Raw genomic sequence first — 17,669 nt, forward strand, 5'->3', positions numbered from 1 at the left:
TGTGGGTGTTATCCGGGTACTCCGGTTTCCTCCCACATTCCAGAGACATACATGTTAGGCTGATTGGACATTCTAAATTGCCCCTAAGCATGAATCATTGTCCGTCTCTTTGTGCCCTACGGTCGGCTGGCTACCGATTCAGGTCAGCTGGGATAGGCTCCAGCACCCCCCGTGAATCTAATGAGGATAAAGCGGGTCAGAAAATGAAAGGAAATAATAGAAAAAGTTACACTTTGACAATTACTGTATTGTGAATTACCATTCATTCATTTTCTCAACTTCTTATAATCTCGATGATTATCTGCACCTAAAGAACAGAAAAAAAGAGACAATGTGATATTTAATGTCACATAAAAATGGCATTTGAACCTAGTGTGTGACTAATGAGAAAATCGACGGATAATGTACATACAGGCACTTGGCTTAGTCTTGGTCTCTTCTTGTTGTCAGTAGTAAACACATCTAGTACGGTGTATGGGGATGTGGGCCATCTCTCTGTAGTGCTTCTTGGCATACGGCCACAGATAGAAGTCGATGAGGACAGAGTTGATGCCACTGCTGTCGCTGCCCCGTTCCCTCGCCAGCTTGTCCAGACGGTCCTTGATGCGCTCCACTGCCCAAATGGAGCAGGCCCTGATCTCCACCTCCCTCCGGTCGCCCGAATCCAACAGCTCATCTGAATGTAAACATTGAGTTACTGGATCTATTTTAATCGCGCTGTGGAGTAGCGAGAATAATGTACCATTCTTGAGTGTGAGCATTAGAGATTCCGAGTATCGCAGAGCGCCCAAGTAGACAAGGGCCTGGGGGACTCGGTAGTCAGCGAACATGGTGAGCCAGTCTACATTGATGATGTCTGCCTCGCCTCTGGCTGCTGCAACGGCCCAGTAATCTGCTACAAGGATCTGGGCCCTCTTATACAATGAGATTCGCTTCCCCTAAAACAAAGCAGAAGACATTGTTTTCATGACAAGAGTCAGAGTTTGGGTGGGCCTGATGCACAGGTATTCTCAGCTGGGCCTCTTCCCAGGTTATCTTTATAGTTGAGCTGTTCTCAATTGAGTTAACCTGTTGAAATCAAGGTTGTTAGTAGTCAGGTGCAACTAGAATATTACAGAAAACCATTCACACTCACACTCATACCTAAGGGCAATTTAGAGTGTCCAACCAGTCTACCATTCACATTTTTGGAATGTGGGAGGAAATTGGAGTACCCGGAGAAACCCCACACAGGCCCCGGGAGAACATGCAAACACCAAGCAACAGGACCGACCTGGATTCAAAACCAGGACACCAGAATTGGGAGGCTGATGTGCTACCCGCTCATCCACAAGGCCAACCAGATATAAAAAATACTGCATTCATATAGTATAATGTATTTTACCTCCCAGACAATAAATCAGACTAGTCAAACAAATCAAGTCATGACAAAGAGAATAAAAAAAACATTTAAATAAGGATAGAAATGTGTTGTTATGCTTAGAATTTTAAGGGGGAATATAGTATGTATGAGCCTTTTTTTCCCCTAAATACAACTGTGACATATAAAATGGCCAGCAGATGGAGCGACATCACAGCATCAGTTCCTACATCAAATCCACCCATCTATTCATTTCAGTGGTATTAGCCTCATTAGGTTTGTGGGAGGAATGTAGGCCAGCCCAGTTTACTTTGGGCGCAAGGTAGCGTTTACCCATACGCACCATCACACAAGCTACGTACGTACTGTATAAACAGCAATTTTACATTATTTTAACTTTTAAAGGCAATTTATTCACAATAAACTATTTTTTTAGGTACAATTATTATTCAATATTTCACTGGAAGGGGACAATAGTTTACCTTTAACCTATTTATTGTAGGGGATGTGACACTGCTGACTTTCAGCTTGGGACTTTGCGAATTGGTAAGTCAAATACTTTGATAGGCTGCTCAACTCTGCCAAAACATGGGAATAGAATCTGGGCCTATAAGGCGGGGTCTCCTATGTCTACTTTGGGGTGGGGAGTGTGGATCGATTGCCACTCAATGGCTGTGTGATTGAGAGTGGGTATGGTTATCCGTCTCTGTGTGTGCCCTACGAATGACAGGTACATAGACACAAACTTTTCTAATGTGAAAAATGGAAGAGAGAAACCCCCACCAAATTTACATTTGAGTAGAGGGAGAACATGCAAACTCAAATCCAGAACATCAAAACTATAATAACAAATCTGTGCAGAACTACCATTGCGAGAGGCATTCACACCTGGTATACGGCTTCATCTCGGTAGGAGGGTATTTTCTCTACGATGAGCTCCACCATCTTGCGGGCATCGTTCCCAGCCTGGCTGATGAAGCTCTGGAAGCTTCCACCATGTTGCAACAGCACATGGCCTCCTTCAGTCAGCACCTTATGAAAGCCATATTGACAAAAAATGGGGCAGGTGAATCGTAGTCTATAGTATCATAGCAACTGGTTTCTGGCAATACCGTGGCATTGCTGTTGTGGTGCAAGAAAGGCAATTGTATGATTTTGCAATTGCAATACGCACCCTTAAAACGAGGGTTTTAGTTGCAGACTAGTATTAGCACTGCTTTTGTCTTTGGAAAAACAAGACGTTGAAGTGTGACATCGGGGACAGATAAGCCTCTATTTCGCCAGACAATCAAAGCACTTGAGAGTACGATTTCGCCGATGTCATCCCTGATCCTGCTGCAATGTTATGATACGGCTATGATGAATTAATTTGTTTGCATTTGATTTCATATGATGACATAATAGCTTGGCGACAACATCAGCAGGAGTCATTTGATATGTTGTCATTTATAATGAAAATTAGGCTATTGTATATTGGTTTCCTGATGTTTTTTCTGAGTTTGTTTAGTCACTGATTTACTTGCGCAATATTATATTTAAGAATTTAACTTTCCGTATTGGTATGGTACTTTGTTTCAGCTGTGGTCCATTCATGTTCAAAAAAATGTGAAAAAAAAATTGAAATAAATGCGTCATTAAAGATATATATAGATGCTCAGTTGAATAGTTAGTTGTGTTTGGTCTACATCGAGGACACGGCTTAGAATTTAAAGTAGTGCACTTTTTCTCGAGGATGTTTTTTTTCTGAACAAACCGGAGGTCATCAATTATTATCATTATTTCTATTTTTACAGTGCTCAACAATGGCTTGAATGCTGCAAAAGACCAAACACTGAAATCATAGCAATGCAGACATAAAAACAAACTAATGCAACAGTAAAATGCCGCAGCATAAAAATTCTGCATGCCAAAAATATAAATTACAAAGTGACAAATATTACAAATTTAAAAAACTATGCAAGAGACACTGTTGCAAATATGGAAAACACAAATTCCAAAATAACTGCAAAACACTGAAATCATCACATAGTTTTTGCTGTAATTTGGTCCTTCCATCACTTGTAAGAAATCAAAAAATTGCCAAGGTATCAGGATGATACTAGGTATTTCAGGGTCTCAAAATCAAGTGAATCAGTACAAAAATAATTAGTGTTGGAACCTTATGACGTTCTTGAAGCATGGGCATGGGTGTTTTGTTGTCTGATCGAAGTATGTGCGCCAACTCTTCCATAGACATCTGGGAGAAGAACTTTGGGTCAGTAATGGGCACCCCTGCAAAAGTAAGAAAAATATGATAAAAGGACACTCAAATATAAGTTCTTCCTTGTGTCAAAGGGATCATATAAGCACAGGACTCACCTTCCTCCATGGCTCTGGTGATGGCAGCGCACAAAGTCATGTAGCCAGTGTGTGTGATCCCACGAAATGTCACCTCACACTGGCTTGTTTCCTCATCAGGCCAAAAGGAAAAGTTCATGGTGTCTACCACAAACACCCAATTGAAGGCCTGCAGGAGTTATATAGTTATATATAATGTCTATTTTATTTGGGGTTTTTAGTTCACGTTGTCCTTAAAAACGGGTTTAAACACAACCTAGTAAACATTATGCATGGTGACGATTCCTAAAAAAAATTATTGAATTTAAAAGAAAAATTGTCAGATTTCTTGGAAGAAAAGACTACATATAACTAGTATTTTTTTCTCTAGAATATGAATATTAAGAATGATAAGAATCAAAATATTAGTCATTTCCCTTTTTTTTATTCCAGTTAATCTGCTAATGTTGACCACAATTCAGCTTTAAGGACCGAGCTGGGATCAAACCCTCGACCCCAGGAACTGCAAGTCCAATGTACTACCCTCCAGGTCACAAGGTTGCTCACCATTTTATTATTATGATCTTAACAAACTTGCCACAGCTGAAATTTCTTTTCAATACTTGAAGAGGAAAAAAAGACACCTATAAAATATGGGCCTGATTTATTTGGGTCATCGAGTTTGGCAGTACTTTGGCAGGGAAGTATTTCAGAAGCCGATCCTGCACATTGTAGAAAAATGTTAAGAACTGACGAGTGTACATTTTTGTATTGGGTCTAATAAATATGATGATGACTCCCCTGGTCCGAGGTGGGCGAAGGGGCCAGCGGATTGGCCTTTTTCCAGCCACTGGCACTCAACTCATCTTTGCCTCGGAGATTGAAGAGCATCTCAGCCACCTTGTGCACACCTTCTTCCTCAACAAACACATCCTGACTCTTCTCTGCAACAAACTGGCCAGACTCTCGGGGGAACAAGGGCTGCTCCATTCAAGCTGAAAAAGTGATGATGCAGTTTTCTGATTTGTTTCAGGAAGAGGCAGTAAATCAACCTACTTGCCACATTCATTAGAATGTAGATGTGATTGCTAGTATTTACCTTACTTCACTACATCATTGGGAGTTAAGCACCTAATCTAATCTAAATATACAAATATAATTTGATAATATAAAAATGATATGATTGCGTTTTTCCTGCAAATGCATGCTTACTAAAGGTCTGAGCATCACAATGCTAACACGCTTATTCGTGCTTGTATTAATGGAAAGTATCTAATTAGTTTATCATTAAAAGCAAATCCTTACCAAACAAAGTGACTGTCACGTTCTCGTGTCCAAATTTCATTTCCTGTTTTCACAGCTTTAGGCCAATCAAAGGCTCTATTTTAAACGCTTAGCCAATGAGGAAGAAGTCAGCTGATGTAAATGGATGTAATAAAAAAACAAATGATTCACATACAGTTGGACAAACTTGTCAAGTGCCTATCTGGAAGCACAATGGCCACTTAAAACTGTAAGGAGAAATATTTCATTTAAAAACAAAGGAATCAAAATTGTGGATCTCATTACTACACGTTTAACTGATTAGATGTCTTGCATTGTATACCACAATGAAAGGAGCAGACAGAAATTAAGAGTAAAAAAAAGCTTTATTTGCAGTGCTTGCCTTAAAAGGAGAAATATATACACACATGGTACCATTATTGTCTAACTTCATTAGGTAGCTAGCTCAGAATCAAATAAACCACGACCAATGAACAGTACGAGATCATATAAAAAAGAAAACAATAGAGGCCGAATACAAATTGGCATCTTTATTCATTTTGCAATTTGACAAACAACATGGACATCAATTGACTCCAGTCAAGAGAAATTATGTGGGCTTTTATTCATTATATTAAAACACCCAAACAAAAAATGCTTTGTGACTGGATGTAAACTATTTTTTTTAAATCACATGAAAACACTAATGCACATTCAATATAAGCCCATGTCCTTTTATATCCCCTGGCACAGCCGAAAAACAGTTTGAAAGATCAAATTATTAAATGATGGCTATTCTAGAGCAGTAATGGATGTGTAAGTCAACACTATGCACACACACTCACACACACAAAAATTCACACATAGGTTATTTGAATTTTCCAGATGACAACATTATTGTGTATTTGGAAAGAGTAAGTAGGTAAACTAAAGAACTAGCTTTTTGTTTTAAACATTGCAGAATATGATGCACAGGAATGTTGAACATCGCATTAAAATACAAAAATAAAATTACCCCCCAAAAAAGAACCCACATTCCATAATAATAGTCTGGGGGGGGGGGGGGGGGGGGCTGTGTATGGGGTAGGGAAAAAGGGGAAGGGCAATCTGCTTGAGTCAATCCTGGGGGGTGTCTACAGCAATTGACCAGAGAACTGCTTCACACTGAAATAAAGAGTAAAATGCACAAGAATATCAATTGACAGTTCTGGAAATAAAAAAATAACAATTGAAATATATTCAATAAAGCAGGGGGTTGAGTGAGAGGACAATTAAGTGGGCAAAAAAAAAGGTGAAAAAAATGAGGGGGAGAGGGGTGTGGTTAGTCCTTGAGTCCAAGCAGGTGCAGCACACTGAAGGGGGTGGAGAGGAAGAGGGAGGCAGGGTTAGTTACCATGACAACACAACCGCTAATTAGACAGCAGCAGCAAGCAGCAGGTTGTACAGCTGTATTAGCATCGACGAGAAGTAGTGTGTTGTATACGTGCCTACTGGTTGCCAAGGGAGACAGAAGAGGAGGCGCCCCCTGCTATTTGGCAGACTGTGATTTGTTGTCACTTGAGCTAACTAAAAACAACAAAATCACTAGTCTTCCACACAGCAGCGGCCAAGGGAAGAATCACTCCACTCCCTGCTTAACACTGAAACAGTTCCGGCAGGCAAATGGGCCATTTGTATGTCTGTTTTTTTTTGTTTGTTTGTTAAAACCAATTCAAGTAAATGATGTCCAATTGCTAATAAATATTGCCTCTCCGAAGCCGTTTAGTGCAAGAGGAAGGTTAGAACTAGTTGCAGATTGCATGGGGAAGAGAGGAAGGTTGTTAGTGGAGAGACAGCAGGCAAGAGGAAGTAGAAAGAGCATTAATTCATTTCATAACGATTTTCTATATATAACATTCTTGAAATGGCCTGAATTACAATATTTTGAGTCTGGTGAAAGGCCTTTTGAATGTACAAAACAGGCACTCAACTGGGAGGTGATTTTTTTTTTTTTATACATCTCAAATGATGGCTGTATCAAATGTATGGAAGCATTTGACGCACCAAAACAAGTGTTTTCTACATTGAGGCCTTCTTTACAACAGTTCCTTTCAGTTTTGCTGCAACTACATCAAATATTTAGTTTAACCACCCTAAGCATTCTCAACACAAATCTATTGAATCATGCCAATATTAATGATTACTTTAAAAAGGTCAGACTCTTTATCATGAACCTCAACCGCAAAATGAACAAAGCATTGTCCGTTCTAATTGGAAAGCTCCCGCTCAAAGGAATTTCTACTATTTGGAGCCATACTCACACAAACTCATCCTATGTTTTATTTTATATATTAGTACTTTCGCTCAAGAGTCAGAGTGCAACTTGCCTGCTCTGTAGAAGGTACTGGGCATTCTGAATTTGATCCTGGGTGCCCATTATGGTAATGATGCGATCTTCCGAGCCCTCCAGAGGCTCGTCGATCTTGATGGACGCGCCAGAATCGTGGCGAATCTGCTTGATCCGCTGTCCACCCTTGCCGATGATGGAGCCCGCCAACTGAAAAGAGTCGTGGGGAGACATGGCAGCAATGGGGGTGAGGAGGAAGAGAGAGAAAAACAAGCAGGTGCACAAACAGTCAGGAAGCACATCTCCAATTAAATTCAATTCAGGCAAATATGGGAACAATGGTGACTAATTAGATTAATTATAGCTATGTAGTTTGGAGATACAGTTCACACTGGTGTGGGTTATAGGAAGGCTCCCTCAATAAAATTAGTGTTTACAATAGTAAGCATTCAATAAAAAAAAGTTCAATTTTGGGAATTAACATATTTAGAATCTAGTTCCAATATGTCCGGCGGTTTGCTCACATCCTTAGGGATGGTCACTTGGGTGGTGATGACCGGGTCGTTGTAGGCACCCCGCCCACCTGACAGCAACAGATTGAACAGTCACAAATAGAAGGATACAAGAACACGTAAAAATAATTTCAAATAAAATTTTTAAAAAAATTTAAGGTCTGTGTCTTGTTTCAGAATGGCCAGATTTGTTTTGCGAACAGCAATGGGTTTTTTTTACCATCACAAATGTGATTAATATAGGAAGAACTTATTCAAAAAGAAATACCCAATCCAAGTGTTAATAGTCTGTGTAATAACGGCAACCTTCTCAGCGTTGTGACTGGAATTTATTAGAAGGGTAATTATGAGGTCGAAGCACGCTCGTTTCTCATTATGTTTTATTGAGTCACAGGTAAGTAAAATAGGTTCTTTTAATCCTGGTTTCTAAACAATGATTTACTCTGCAAACATTTAGCTAATAACATGAGTTGGATCTTTGAATATTGTGTTTTAGAAGCATGGCAGACACCCTTTTCGAAATTGAAATGGGTCTGTAATTAAATGTAACACCAAGTGTTCAATCTTCTCATGATTTTGATTGTCTTGATATTGTGTCAATCTCAAGTTTCAATCTTTGTCTTGACTGTCTATAACAACAAAACGCCATTTCAGGGTCTGTCTGTATTATTGAGTGTTGAGTTTTGAGTATAAACTAATTTAAATATGACTTTCATATAACAAGGAAAAAAACCCTCAACAAAAATATTCTGCGAAAGCGGGATGTTGCGCTACCAGTGGGCACTTTAACATAGACTCTGTGCCACAAATGGATAATTAGACTATGGCAACGGTCCGCACATGGTGTGAGATATAACAAGATGGGGGTGAGCGTTAAACTTCACACCCCACTTGTGGTAACGCGGATATGACTTTGATAATACCGTCGAAGGCCAATTACTGGCAAAACCACATTCTTACAAATTTTGGTTCCAATTGTGGAAAACAATAAAAAAAGTATATATATATTTTTATATGAAAGAGGAAAAAAAGTAAGAAGGAACGAAGGAGAAATTCCAGGGACTCACCTGACTGGTAGTTATCCCAGGAGGAACTATTGTCTGCACATAACAGAAAGAAATAATACTCAATAACATTTTTTGAGAAATAAAATATATAGTGAGGGGGAAAAAATCCCATTCCACTAATGACAAAGTAGATTCTTTAGATTTGTAGCATAAGTACATTTTAGAAACAGCTTCATAAGTACAGTATTGTACACTACATGATTGTTTTTAATAGTGATGAAAAGATTTACTTACCATATCCTCCTCCACTCTGTGAAAAAGAAACAGAAAGGCAGATAGGTTACCAATAGGCAAAATTTCTGTACCCATCTCGCACAAAGTGTGCATGCTGATGCCATCATGTGCATGCATCATCAATGGAGTAGAAGCAACCAAAAGCCACTAGTTTTCATCCATGCGCTAGACTCCGCCCCTCTCCATCACCCCCTCCGCCCATCAGCCCCAATTTTCACCTGCTATTCAGCAGCTGATGTCGCTAGGGCAACAGGCAATTCAAAAATGCTGTTGCTGGGCAACGACAGGCAGTATCCTGCCAGCTTTCGGAAAGGGCGGGTGGGTGAGTGTCAACAAAGCGTTATTGCCTAGCAACCAACTGTGCTCACCGCCACTTTCTCTTTGCACGGAAAAACAAGCTGGCCATGAAAAAACTACACGGTAAGAGAGCAATTATAACCGATTATTATTGGACAGCTCCAGCTGGGGCGATTATGGTCATTTCAAAGCGATGGCTGTTACATACCAGCGAAAGAGTTTAAAAAAAAGCTCCGGCATGAGTGGACCACAGAGCACAATCACAGCTTGTTACAAAGCAGTGGCAAGCAGCATGCACCAGCCTCAAGATGCTGGCACCCTGCGAACTGCATGCATTTAGCAAGGGTCACTAACCATGTTATCACCGTAGCGATCCGGTCTGCCTCTTCTGTCACTGGTGATGAAAGAGACACGGAAGAGGGGGAATGGGCGGAAGGAAAGAGAAAATGTTCATGAAAAAAATGCTTGAAAATATTCCAAGGTGAAGAGAGGAAAATAAATTACAGTCCAGGTCAACCTGCACGCACGCACACACACACACGCTGAGCAAGATTACAGTATAAACACATTTCCTCCCAGCCATCTTCCCACACAATCACAGGAACAGCTCTGACAGCGTTATGGTGAGAGGAGTGACAGGTGGTGGTGATGATGATCAGAGCCAAGGGCTGCTGCTCCCACCCCTCACAATGTGCATTTATTTGCTAGCATCGTCACCAACATGAAGGGAATTTGTTTGACATCCAATTTTTTTTTCCTCACCAATTTCAATATGCTCAGCCGTTAGGTTTTGAATCATATAGCGTATCCACAAAAAGGATTTGCTATAAAGTATAAGTGGACACATTTAAAAAGCAGAAAACATTCAAGTGGCGTCCACATCCTCAGTCCAACTAGCTAAAGTGCTTGCTGTCATGGGCAATGTGGTGAAGGGGTACATTTGCGTAAATAAAAAAAAAAATAATAGAAAACTATTCTACTCGAATGGTGTCGGCAAAATAAACCAAATTGGAGCCGTGGTAGTGGAGTGTTGACTGGTACTTTGGCCATCTTATTTTAATAATGGTATGAGGACAATGGGGTAAGTCTCGATAAATGTGCAGTCTCAGTTTCCCGAACTTTGAGGTAGAAAATAGATGTTTTTTAAATTGCTCCCTGCTTATTTGGAAATATATTGTTAAGTGTTTTGTTGGAACTGCAGCTCACAAACAGGTTTTAACCCTACAATTTCCTGCCAAGTCTAGTCAAGCGGGATATCTTTTAACAACGGACAAGTAACTATTTATTTGTGACAACAGCATTATGCCATAACAAGCTTGTCACCTTGTGTTTCCACCTCATTTCTATAAAATCTCTAATGTCAAGACTGTTGTAAATATTAAACTTGCTGGTAACAGTTTACTATTGGCACCTGAAAATCATCCACACCACCACATATTAAACGGTTGTTAGCACATGAGGCCATCATACTCTATTTAGCATTCAGATCATAACTACCGTAAAGGACCGAGACATACAGGACTAAAAGGGGTAAGGAAGGCGAGCAGAAATTTAGGAGGAGGAAAGGGGAAAAGTAAAACAACAACAACTTACTTTGACCTTTCATCTGAGCCACGATATGAGTCATAGTAACGATCATCTCTGTGGAAAAGATGGAAATGAAAAAACAAAACAAAAAATAGACAAAAACACAATACACCTAAGGTGTGATAACACAGTTCATGAAATGGACAAATACTAAATATATGCCCGTGTTTTCCACAGCACTAAATTTTATTCACAAAATTGGACAGCTTGTATCCAAAAGAAAATCTGTCTGCTGCAGAAAAACACTAAAATAAATAAATAAAATTAAAAAAAATTGCATGCAAAAAAAAAGAAAAGAAAAAGAGGGTGTATATTTATGTGCATTTAAAGTGTGACAAGAAAGAAAACCTAGATAAACAACTTACCCCCCTCTGTGTGAGCGACCCATGGGCATAGTGTGGCCACGGCTCCTGTTCTGATGGTGCGGGGGAGGACCTCGCCTGGGGCTAATGTCATCATAATCCCTTCGAGAGTGGGGCATCGGCCCCCGTGCAGACCTGCTTGAGGACATTCGATCGTAGCCACGGTCGCCAGCACTTGGCCTGCTACCTCCTCGTGCACCGAATCCGCTCATTAGTCGGCGGCCGCCGCCGCCACCGCCGCCCCCCCGCTCTTCAAATGCCATTGTGAAACCTCCATATTCGTAGGTTTCGTCATAGAAATTGGGATCGTAGGGCTGTGCGCGGCCCTTGACGGGAGCCTAGAAAAGAAATTACAGGATGGACATTTAAATCTGAATTCATTCCAGTGAACATTTTATGTCATATTTGATGGTCTCAAATAGTTACACTACAATGTGTGTTTTGGATGACATTAACATGTGTGGTTTGGAGAGATTGATTGTAAAGTACAATTTAAGTCAATGAGGGGATGCTCGCATTTCCACTGTGAAGAGGGGAACAGTAGTAGCGCACTACCCACACAGATCCGTTTATATCCCTGCTCCCCAAGTGTTATGATTTCTATTCAGATAAAAATAAATTAATGTTAAAAAAATAAACTGGAAAAAAAACATACAAACGTTTACATGTTATATTTTACACTAAATTATTTAGATTGAATAATTGACAATTTAACAATTATGCGTAATGTAAAAAAAAAAAAACATTACGTGGTGACAGACACCTTTAACAAAATAAAAATAAACTTAACTATACAATTGAACAAAAATGCCAAATGCGAGAAAATTCATGTTGAATATATAGAGTATCTTATGTCATAAAGGCTGTCCAACATATCTCTTCTACTTACGACAGCGATGACCTCTAGCATGGTCTTTATACATTCAACCACACGTTCCATTTTGCCACCGACGAGCACAACGCGGTCTGTCGACTGAGGACAGCAATCCTGATAGAGCTTGATACTGGTCTTTGTATTCTGAAAAAAAATGAACCCGACAAAAACGTTTACAAGACAGCAGCAAAATGTCAGTAGAGCCTTTTGACTAGAAATGATGCGATGTTCCTACTACTGTTGCAGTTAGGAATGTCCTGATCACATTTTTTTTAGCATTCAATCAAATTTCAATTGAGATGGTTTAGTTCACCTACTGATCCAGAGTCCTGATCTGATTCTTCAGCATATATGTTGGTCTTTACTATTTTCAAATACCCCAAATTACTGGCAGTTGTTGTGACTTTTTTAATAGCTAAAAATGTGATTATAGTATACAATACACATAAAATATTCAGCAACTCTGTATAGGCCCAAAGGCAAGAATACTTTTGTGGTATTAGTATAGCAAATGATATTACATATTAATGTATTTGCTTTTATTGTGTATGTTCCTGTAATTGGGTTAGTGCATTTAAAATGCTAAATTCTGGGGACACAAATGGTGTGTGTGTGTGTGCGTGTGTGCGTGTGTGTGTGTGTGTGTGTGTGTGTGTGTGTGTGTGTGTGTGTGTGTAAAATTAGCCAGCCCCTCCACAAACGTAAAAATACATTCTTACAATATACTTGGTGAAGGGGATTTGCTAAATTTCCAACATTTCTTTTTAAATATAATTCTGTAATAAATAAGATATACCCAAAAAGTTTACAATTCCAGAATGAAATAGTGCAGACATGACTAATGCACATTGCCACCAATATTTAAATTCAAATTGATATAGCTACGTATATATCGCTAACTACTAAAAAAATACCTCTCTGAGCTCCTTGATCTTGGCTCCTTTGACACCAATGATGGAGCCTGCCAGGCTTTGGTGGATAAGTATACGGAGATCACACTCAAAATCCATGCCATTGTACTGCTGGTACTGTGGGACGCATGATAAAAAAAAATGTTCATAACGATCATTTATTCAGTTGAGCATGAAAAGACACAAGTCTCATCCTTACCTCCTCCAGAGTGGGGATAATCTTGAGCAGAATCTCCCCAATGGTCTCTATGTCGGCACAGATGCACAGGATGCTTTTTGTGACACATGCCAAGTCAAAGGCAGTGGCAAAAATGGTGGGAGCGTGGGAAGCCCATGAGGCATCCCAGCAGCAGGGATGGGGGTAGGGGGTGGGGTAAAAGCATATTAGATCAAATACTTCAAAAGTACAAAGTTCAACTATTACCATCTAATGTAAAATTATTCAAATATTATGTCCTTTATCAATAGTAACTTGAGATTGTAAAAAAAATGATAATTCTGCATTGTAGCTGGCTGAAAGCTACAAAACTCAGGAAGGCGATTATAAAGACGTTTTTTGGTTTGTTGTCCTGATCAGAAAAAAACTAAGAAAAGAGACAAAAAAATAAAATTAAAAAAAAAAAGAAACAAAAACAAAGTGACAGCAATCAGGGACCACTGAAGGGGCAAGATGTGGAGAATCTGGCTGGTAGGATTGGGGGAAGAGGGCAAACCAAACAAACAGGGAAAACACCAATGTGTGCTCAAGAGAATTGGCAAGCATAAATATAAGGCTGGCACAATTATGAATAGTTACATCAAATAAGATGTTCTAGACCAGGCAAATAATGATTCATTTGTAAGTTTCACCAATTGATATCTGCACCCTCTAAGCGAGAAAAAAAAACATTTGAGGGTGAGAACTAGGAGTCAATTTTAAATTTAGACGACAGAAGTTTGATAATAGCGTCATTCTAACTGAAACTGCACACAAGTGACAAAGGTCTGTGCGCTAGCGTCTTTTTAGAACACACCAATTGTGTTATTTTGCTATGGAAATAGGAAACTAGCCATTAAGATTTATATTTAATGGTTGGGCACTAAATAAAGCCCATATGGGAAATTAAGTAAGTTAGTTTTTGTCTGTGGCGTTTCACAAATTTCTATGAAATAAATGATCAGTTTGTCAAATGTGCACTCAATTTGTATGAAAATACTTTTTTTTGCCCCGACTGTAAATTTACAAACTTTGGTAGCCATTTGTACGCCATTAATTAGTGCGAGCACAAAGACCAAATTGGGATTTAGAACTAGGAGTAAGTCTGAGCTCTATTGTTGAGCAAAAGATGCGTGCATTAATGACTGGGAAAGTGGCATGATTGAGTTAAAACCATAGCAGCAATTAATAGCTACACCGAGATGAAATAAAAAGGTGAGCAGGGACAAAGAGAAACAAAATAGTTGAAGATTACCAGGGAATGGGTGGTCATCTAAGGCCTGTTTTGTAATGAGCTAGGGAAAGAATGGGTCGGCGCAAAGCTGAAGAATTATGGGACTAACACACAAAGCACCCAAAACATTCACTTTAAAGGAGGGCGGAAGAAAGAAAGGAAAAATAACCATGAAAAAACATTGAAAAAGCATTCTGGCTAGCACAAAAAAAGCAGATTCTAACAAGATTGAGGAGGAAAAACTAGTGAGCAGACTTAAAAACCTTGGCAATTAACGAAAAAAAGACACAAAAAAAGGACAACATCAGCTATTTAGCCTTTTTTTTAAACTGCGACTATGATATAATGAACATATGAAGGTTATCAAATACAGTGAGCTGAGAAAGAGGCAGGATGACTATGACTGATCTTCTCGTCTGTTTGACCTGTAGTCAGGCAGTGAGAGGGAGGAGCTTAGGGACATACCGCTCGGGCCCACTGCTGTCTGGGACTGACACACTGGCATTGTACTGGGCGTGGTGGCATGGGCAGAAGGGGCCGGGGCCATTCGAGCGTGGATGTCATTCGAGTAAGGCGCCCGTTCAGGGAACGGGGCGCGATTATGGACAGGGCCAACCGGGGTGTCAGGTGGGCGGGCGGGCGCAGGAGGGGCCATCCAGAACATGGGCAACAGAGGAGGAAGTGGGCAAAAAAGTCAACAGCAAAATAATAAACAAGGGAGAGGGGAGAGGGGAAACAGTTTTAATATACAGGCTCTACACTGATCATTTGTGTGTTGTATTGACTCAGAGATTGGCTTGGCAGAGAGTAGAGATGGTCGACATTGGCAAAATGAAGTTATGTTATAGTAAACATGAAAGATTCTAACGTTTGGGGAACAGACCAGGAGACAGCAGGAGAGGGGAGTGGGAGGGCAAACTGGAGGCAATGACTTTGAATGAACTAAGCCAGGTTACCTGAACACCACAGTGCTCTTCTTTTCAGAAATCATTCACAGATTTAAAACACTTAGCAGAAGGACAGGTTTACCTGTAGCTGGATTAACATGGTCTACACTTAAATTGAGAGTAACCAACGGACATTGCTATCCAAGAAAACCCCTAATGCTCATTAGAAAAGATTAAGAGGCTGTAGAATAGGGGGAAAAGGAGTAATTAAACTACTATCTTAAATGTACTCACGTCGGAACGCAGAGCTTTGATGTTTTTGCCACCCTTTCCGATCACAGCCCCTGCATTCTGCAATAAAAACATACATAAATCCCGCTGGTTCCTGGGGTGAGTATTTCTATATAGTTAATTTCTATTAGGAAAAATAATGTAAATCATTTTTTTATACTTAGTCATAGCGTGGTGTCATGTAGGATTTTGAGGGGGAAAAACATAATTAAATATTTGAATGAAGATGTAAATACTTTCCCAATGGATTATTTGTCCCAACAACAAAAAAAGACTGCTTGTTTACTTTGCTCTGCAGGAGGATGCGGAGCTCAATCATCTCATCCGAGCTCCTGGAGCGCTTGAACGATTTTTGCTGATCTGCATCCTCGGCGGGACGCTTGCCTGCCGCAAAAGAGATAAACAGACAGCATGAAGCCGGCAAACATTCATGACAGTGAAAAGTAAATCAAGTTAGACACCAAAAAAAAAAAAAAAAAAAAAACACCTCATGGCTTGCCAATGTTAGTGGTTTGGCAAAATATAGATTAAGTGAGAATTTTGTGTTTTCTTTAAAGAACAGCACAACTTATGCCAAAGTAATCAAAATATTGAGTACCATGAAACTGCCATTTATTTCATTTCATGGGAAAAGTCAAACAGCATTTTAAAACAAGTTTATCATAGAAGTTAGAACATATCCTCCTTTCACCCACAGCACTAGTTAAAACATACATATATGCACCAATTTATTACCATTTGTCTCTGTGGTGAATGAAGAATCGTCTTGCGTTTCTTCTTTTACGTCCATGGTCTTTCTGAATGTGGGATAAACAAGGAGCTGGCACACCGGTCCAGACAACAGGCAAGTAAAAAATCTTGGCTTGGCTGTGGTAATCTGTCAATATGGTGTGAGAGAATGGTGTCTTACATTATTTTTTTTAAATAGAACATGTTTATTTGGAAACATGTAGTATTTGGAAACATATGTCGAGTTATATTTTGTTGACAAAATTCACGATGTACTCTTCCACTTCTACCACTAAGTCCACGACTTGGTCAATATGGGCGTGTCAACATACATAATTTAAACATTTGTGATGCCCGAGTGTCCCTGAACACAGCATTTGCGAAAATAATTTTAGTCCGATTGATGGGATTTACATGTTTTTTTTTTTAATTTAGCCAATGATCCACTGGCTTTATGACTAGCCTAATCACGTCACACTTTTTCAGATGCCAATTACGTACGTATGCGAAAAGATGACCATCATTATATTGTATATTATTCACATTTATTGAACATGTAGATTTAGAGAACATAATTAGATGGAAAAAATATATTTTAAACCCTGAGATTTATACAAATAAGCAGAGGTCACGTTTTGATTTTACTAAATTTGGTGAAGAAATCCAAAATACGGTGGCTTGTCATTGATGTTCATCTACGCTAACTGGCTATTGCCAGCTAGCGTGGATGAGCATCCGTTCGCTGCGCGATTTTCTAGAACTGCGTGTTAAATGAACTATTAAATATAGATCCCGTCTGATTTAACACTATATGAACTATGAGTAAGAAACCAGTAGTCTTCAGTTATCAGCAGGGCGCATGCGTCAATAGATTTGGTAAAATGCGCGCACCAAGCCCTTCACGCTAGCTGTCAACAACCAAAGGCTAATTTCGCCATCTTGCTAGAAAATCAGTTAACAAAAGCATCGCGAGCACAATCACACAGCGCGACCCGATGAACTCAATACCCAACACAATGCGTTATATAATTGACTATGGCTGATTCTGTGATATTTACAGCACCAAATGCAGCACTAAATAGGAAAGAGAGGTGACAAAATAACAACGTACGAACCAAAACGTGCTGTGAGGCGCCTCGAAACCGCTCCTCCTTCCTCCTTTCACCACAGGAAAGATACGCAGCTTTGGAAGCAGAAGACGATTGGCCGAGCGCTAGGCTGAA

At 39.7% G+C, this 17,669-nt stretch overlaps 2 protein-coding genes across 3 annotated transcripts; both read right to left on the reverse strand.

The window, feature by feature from the left end:
* Positions 1-292: 292 nt before the first annotated feature.
* On the reverse strand, positions 293-5,058 carry LOC144195523 (queuosine 5'-phosphate N-glycosylase/hydrolase-like). The gene is made up of 8 exons (XM_077715226.1): positions 4,982-5,058; positions 4,477-4,671; positions 3,719-3,865; positions 3,519-3,631; positions 2,249-2,392; positions 743-938; positions 413-676; positions 293-307 (listed from the first exon to the last, which is right to left on the reverse strand). The coding sequence occupies exons 2-7, from the start codon at positions 4,664-4,666 to the stop codon at positions 447-449; spliced, it is 1,020 nt and encodes a 339-aa protein (XP_077571352.1). The 5' UTR covers positions 4,667-4,671; positions 4,982-5,058; the 3' UTR covers positions 293-307; positions 413-446.
* Positions 5,059-5,475: 417 nt separating this feature from the next.
* Positions 5,476-17,665, reverse strand: LOC144195326 (heterogeneous nuclear ribonucleoprotein K-like). 2 transcript variants are annotated; one of them, XM_077714882.1, is made up of 16 exons: positions 17,562-17,665; positions 16,453-16,594; positions 16,004-16,101; positions 15,721-15,777; positions 15,005-15,048; positions 13,309-13,381; positions 13,113-13,226; positions 12,214-12,342; positions 11,328-11,662; positions 10,969-11,016; positions 9,730-9,769; positions 9,079-9,094; positions 8,845-8,877; positions 7,790-7,848; positions 7,306-7,475; positions 5,476-6,103 (listed from the first exon to the last, which is right to left on the reverse strand). In XM_077714882.1, the coding sequence occupies exons 2-16, from the start codon at positions 16,505-16,507 to the stop codon at positions 6,073-6,075; spliced, it is 1,302 nt and encodes a 433-aa protein (XP_077571008.1). In that variant the 5' UTR covers positions 16,508-16,594; positions 17,562-17,665; the 3' UTR covers positions 5,476-6,072. The 2 variants fall into 2 exon arrangements, with proteins under 2 accessions (XP_077571008.1, XP_077571009.1); XM_077714883.1 differs by lacking the exon at positions 5,476-6,103 and adding an exon at positions 6,138-6,291.
* Positions 17,666-17,669: the final 4 nt, after the last annotated feature.

This window comes from Stigmatopora nigra, chromosome 4 (assembly GCF_051989575.1).
Source record: "Stigmatopora nigra isolate UIUO_SnigA chromosome 4, RoL_Snig_1.1, whole genome shotgun sequence".
NCBI lineage: Eukaryota > Metazoa > Chordata > Actinopteri > Syngnathiformes > Syngnathidae > Stigmatopora > Stigmatopora nigra.

Coding starts and splice junctions, on each gene's coding strand:
- LOC144195326 (XM_077714882.1), bottom strand. CDS start 16,507: ATGGACGTAAAAGAAGAAACGCAAGACGATTCTTCATTCACCACAGAG. Junction 13,227..13,308: donor TTATCCCCACTCTGGAGGAG/GTAAGGATGAGA, acceptor TGCGTCCCACAG/TACCAGCAGTACAATGGCAT. Junction 7,476..7,789: donor AAGTGACCATCCCTAAGGAT/GTGAGCAAACCG, acceptor GACTCTTTTCAG/TTGGCGGGCTCCATCATCGG.
- LOC144195523 (XM_077715226.1), bottom strand. CDS start 4,666: ATGGAGCAGCCCTTGTTCCCCCGAGAGTCTGGCCAGTTTGTTGCAGAG. Junction 3,866..4,476: donor TTCGCCCACCTCGGACCAGG/GGAGTCATCATC, acceptor AACTCCTGCAGG/CCTTCAATTGGGTGTTTGTG. Junction 3,632..3,718: donor CACCAGAGCCATGGAGGAAG/GTGAGTCCTGTG, acceptor TTACTTTTGCAG/GGGTGCCCATTACTGACCCA.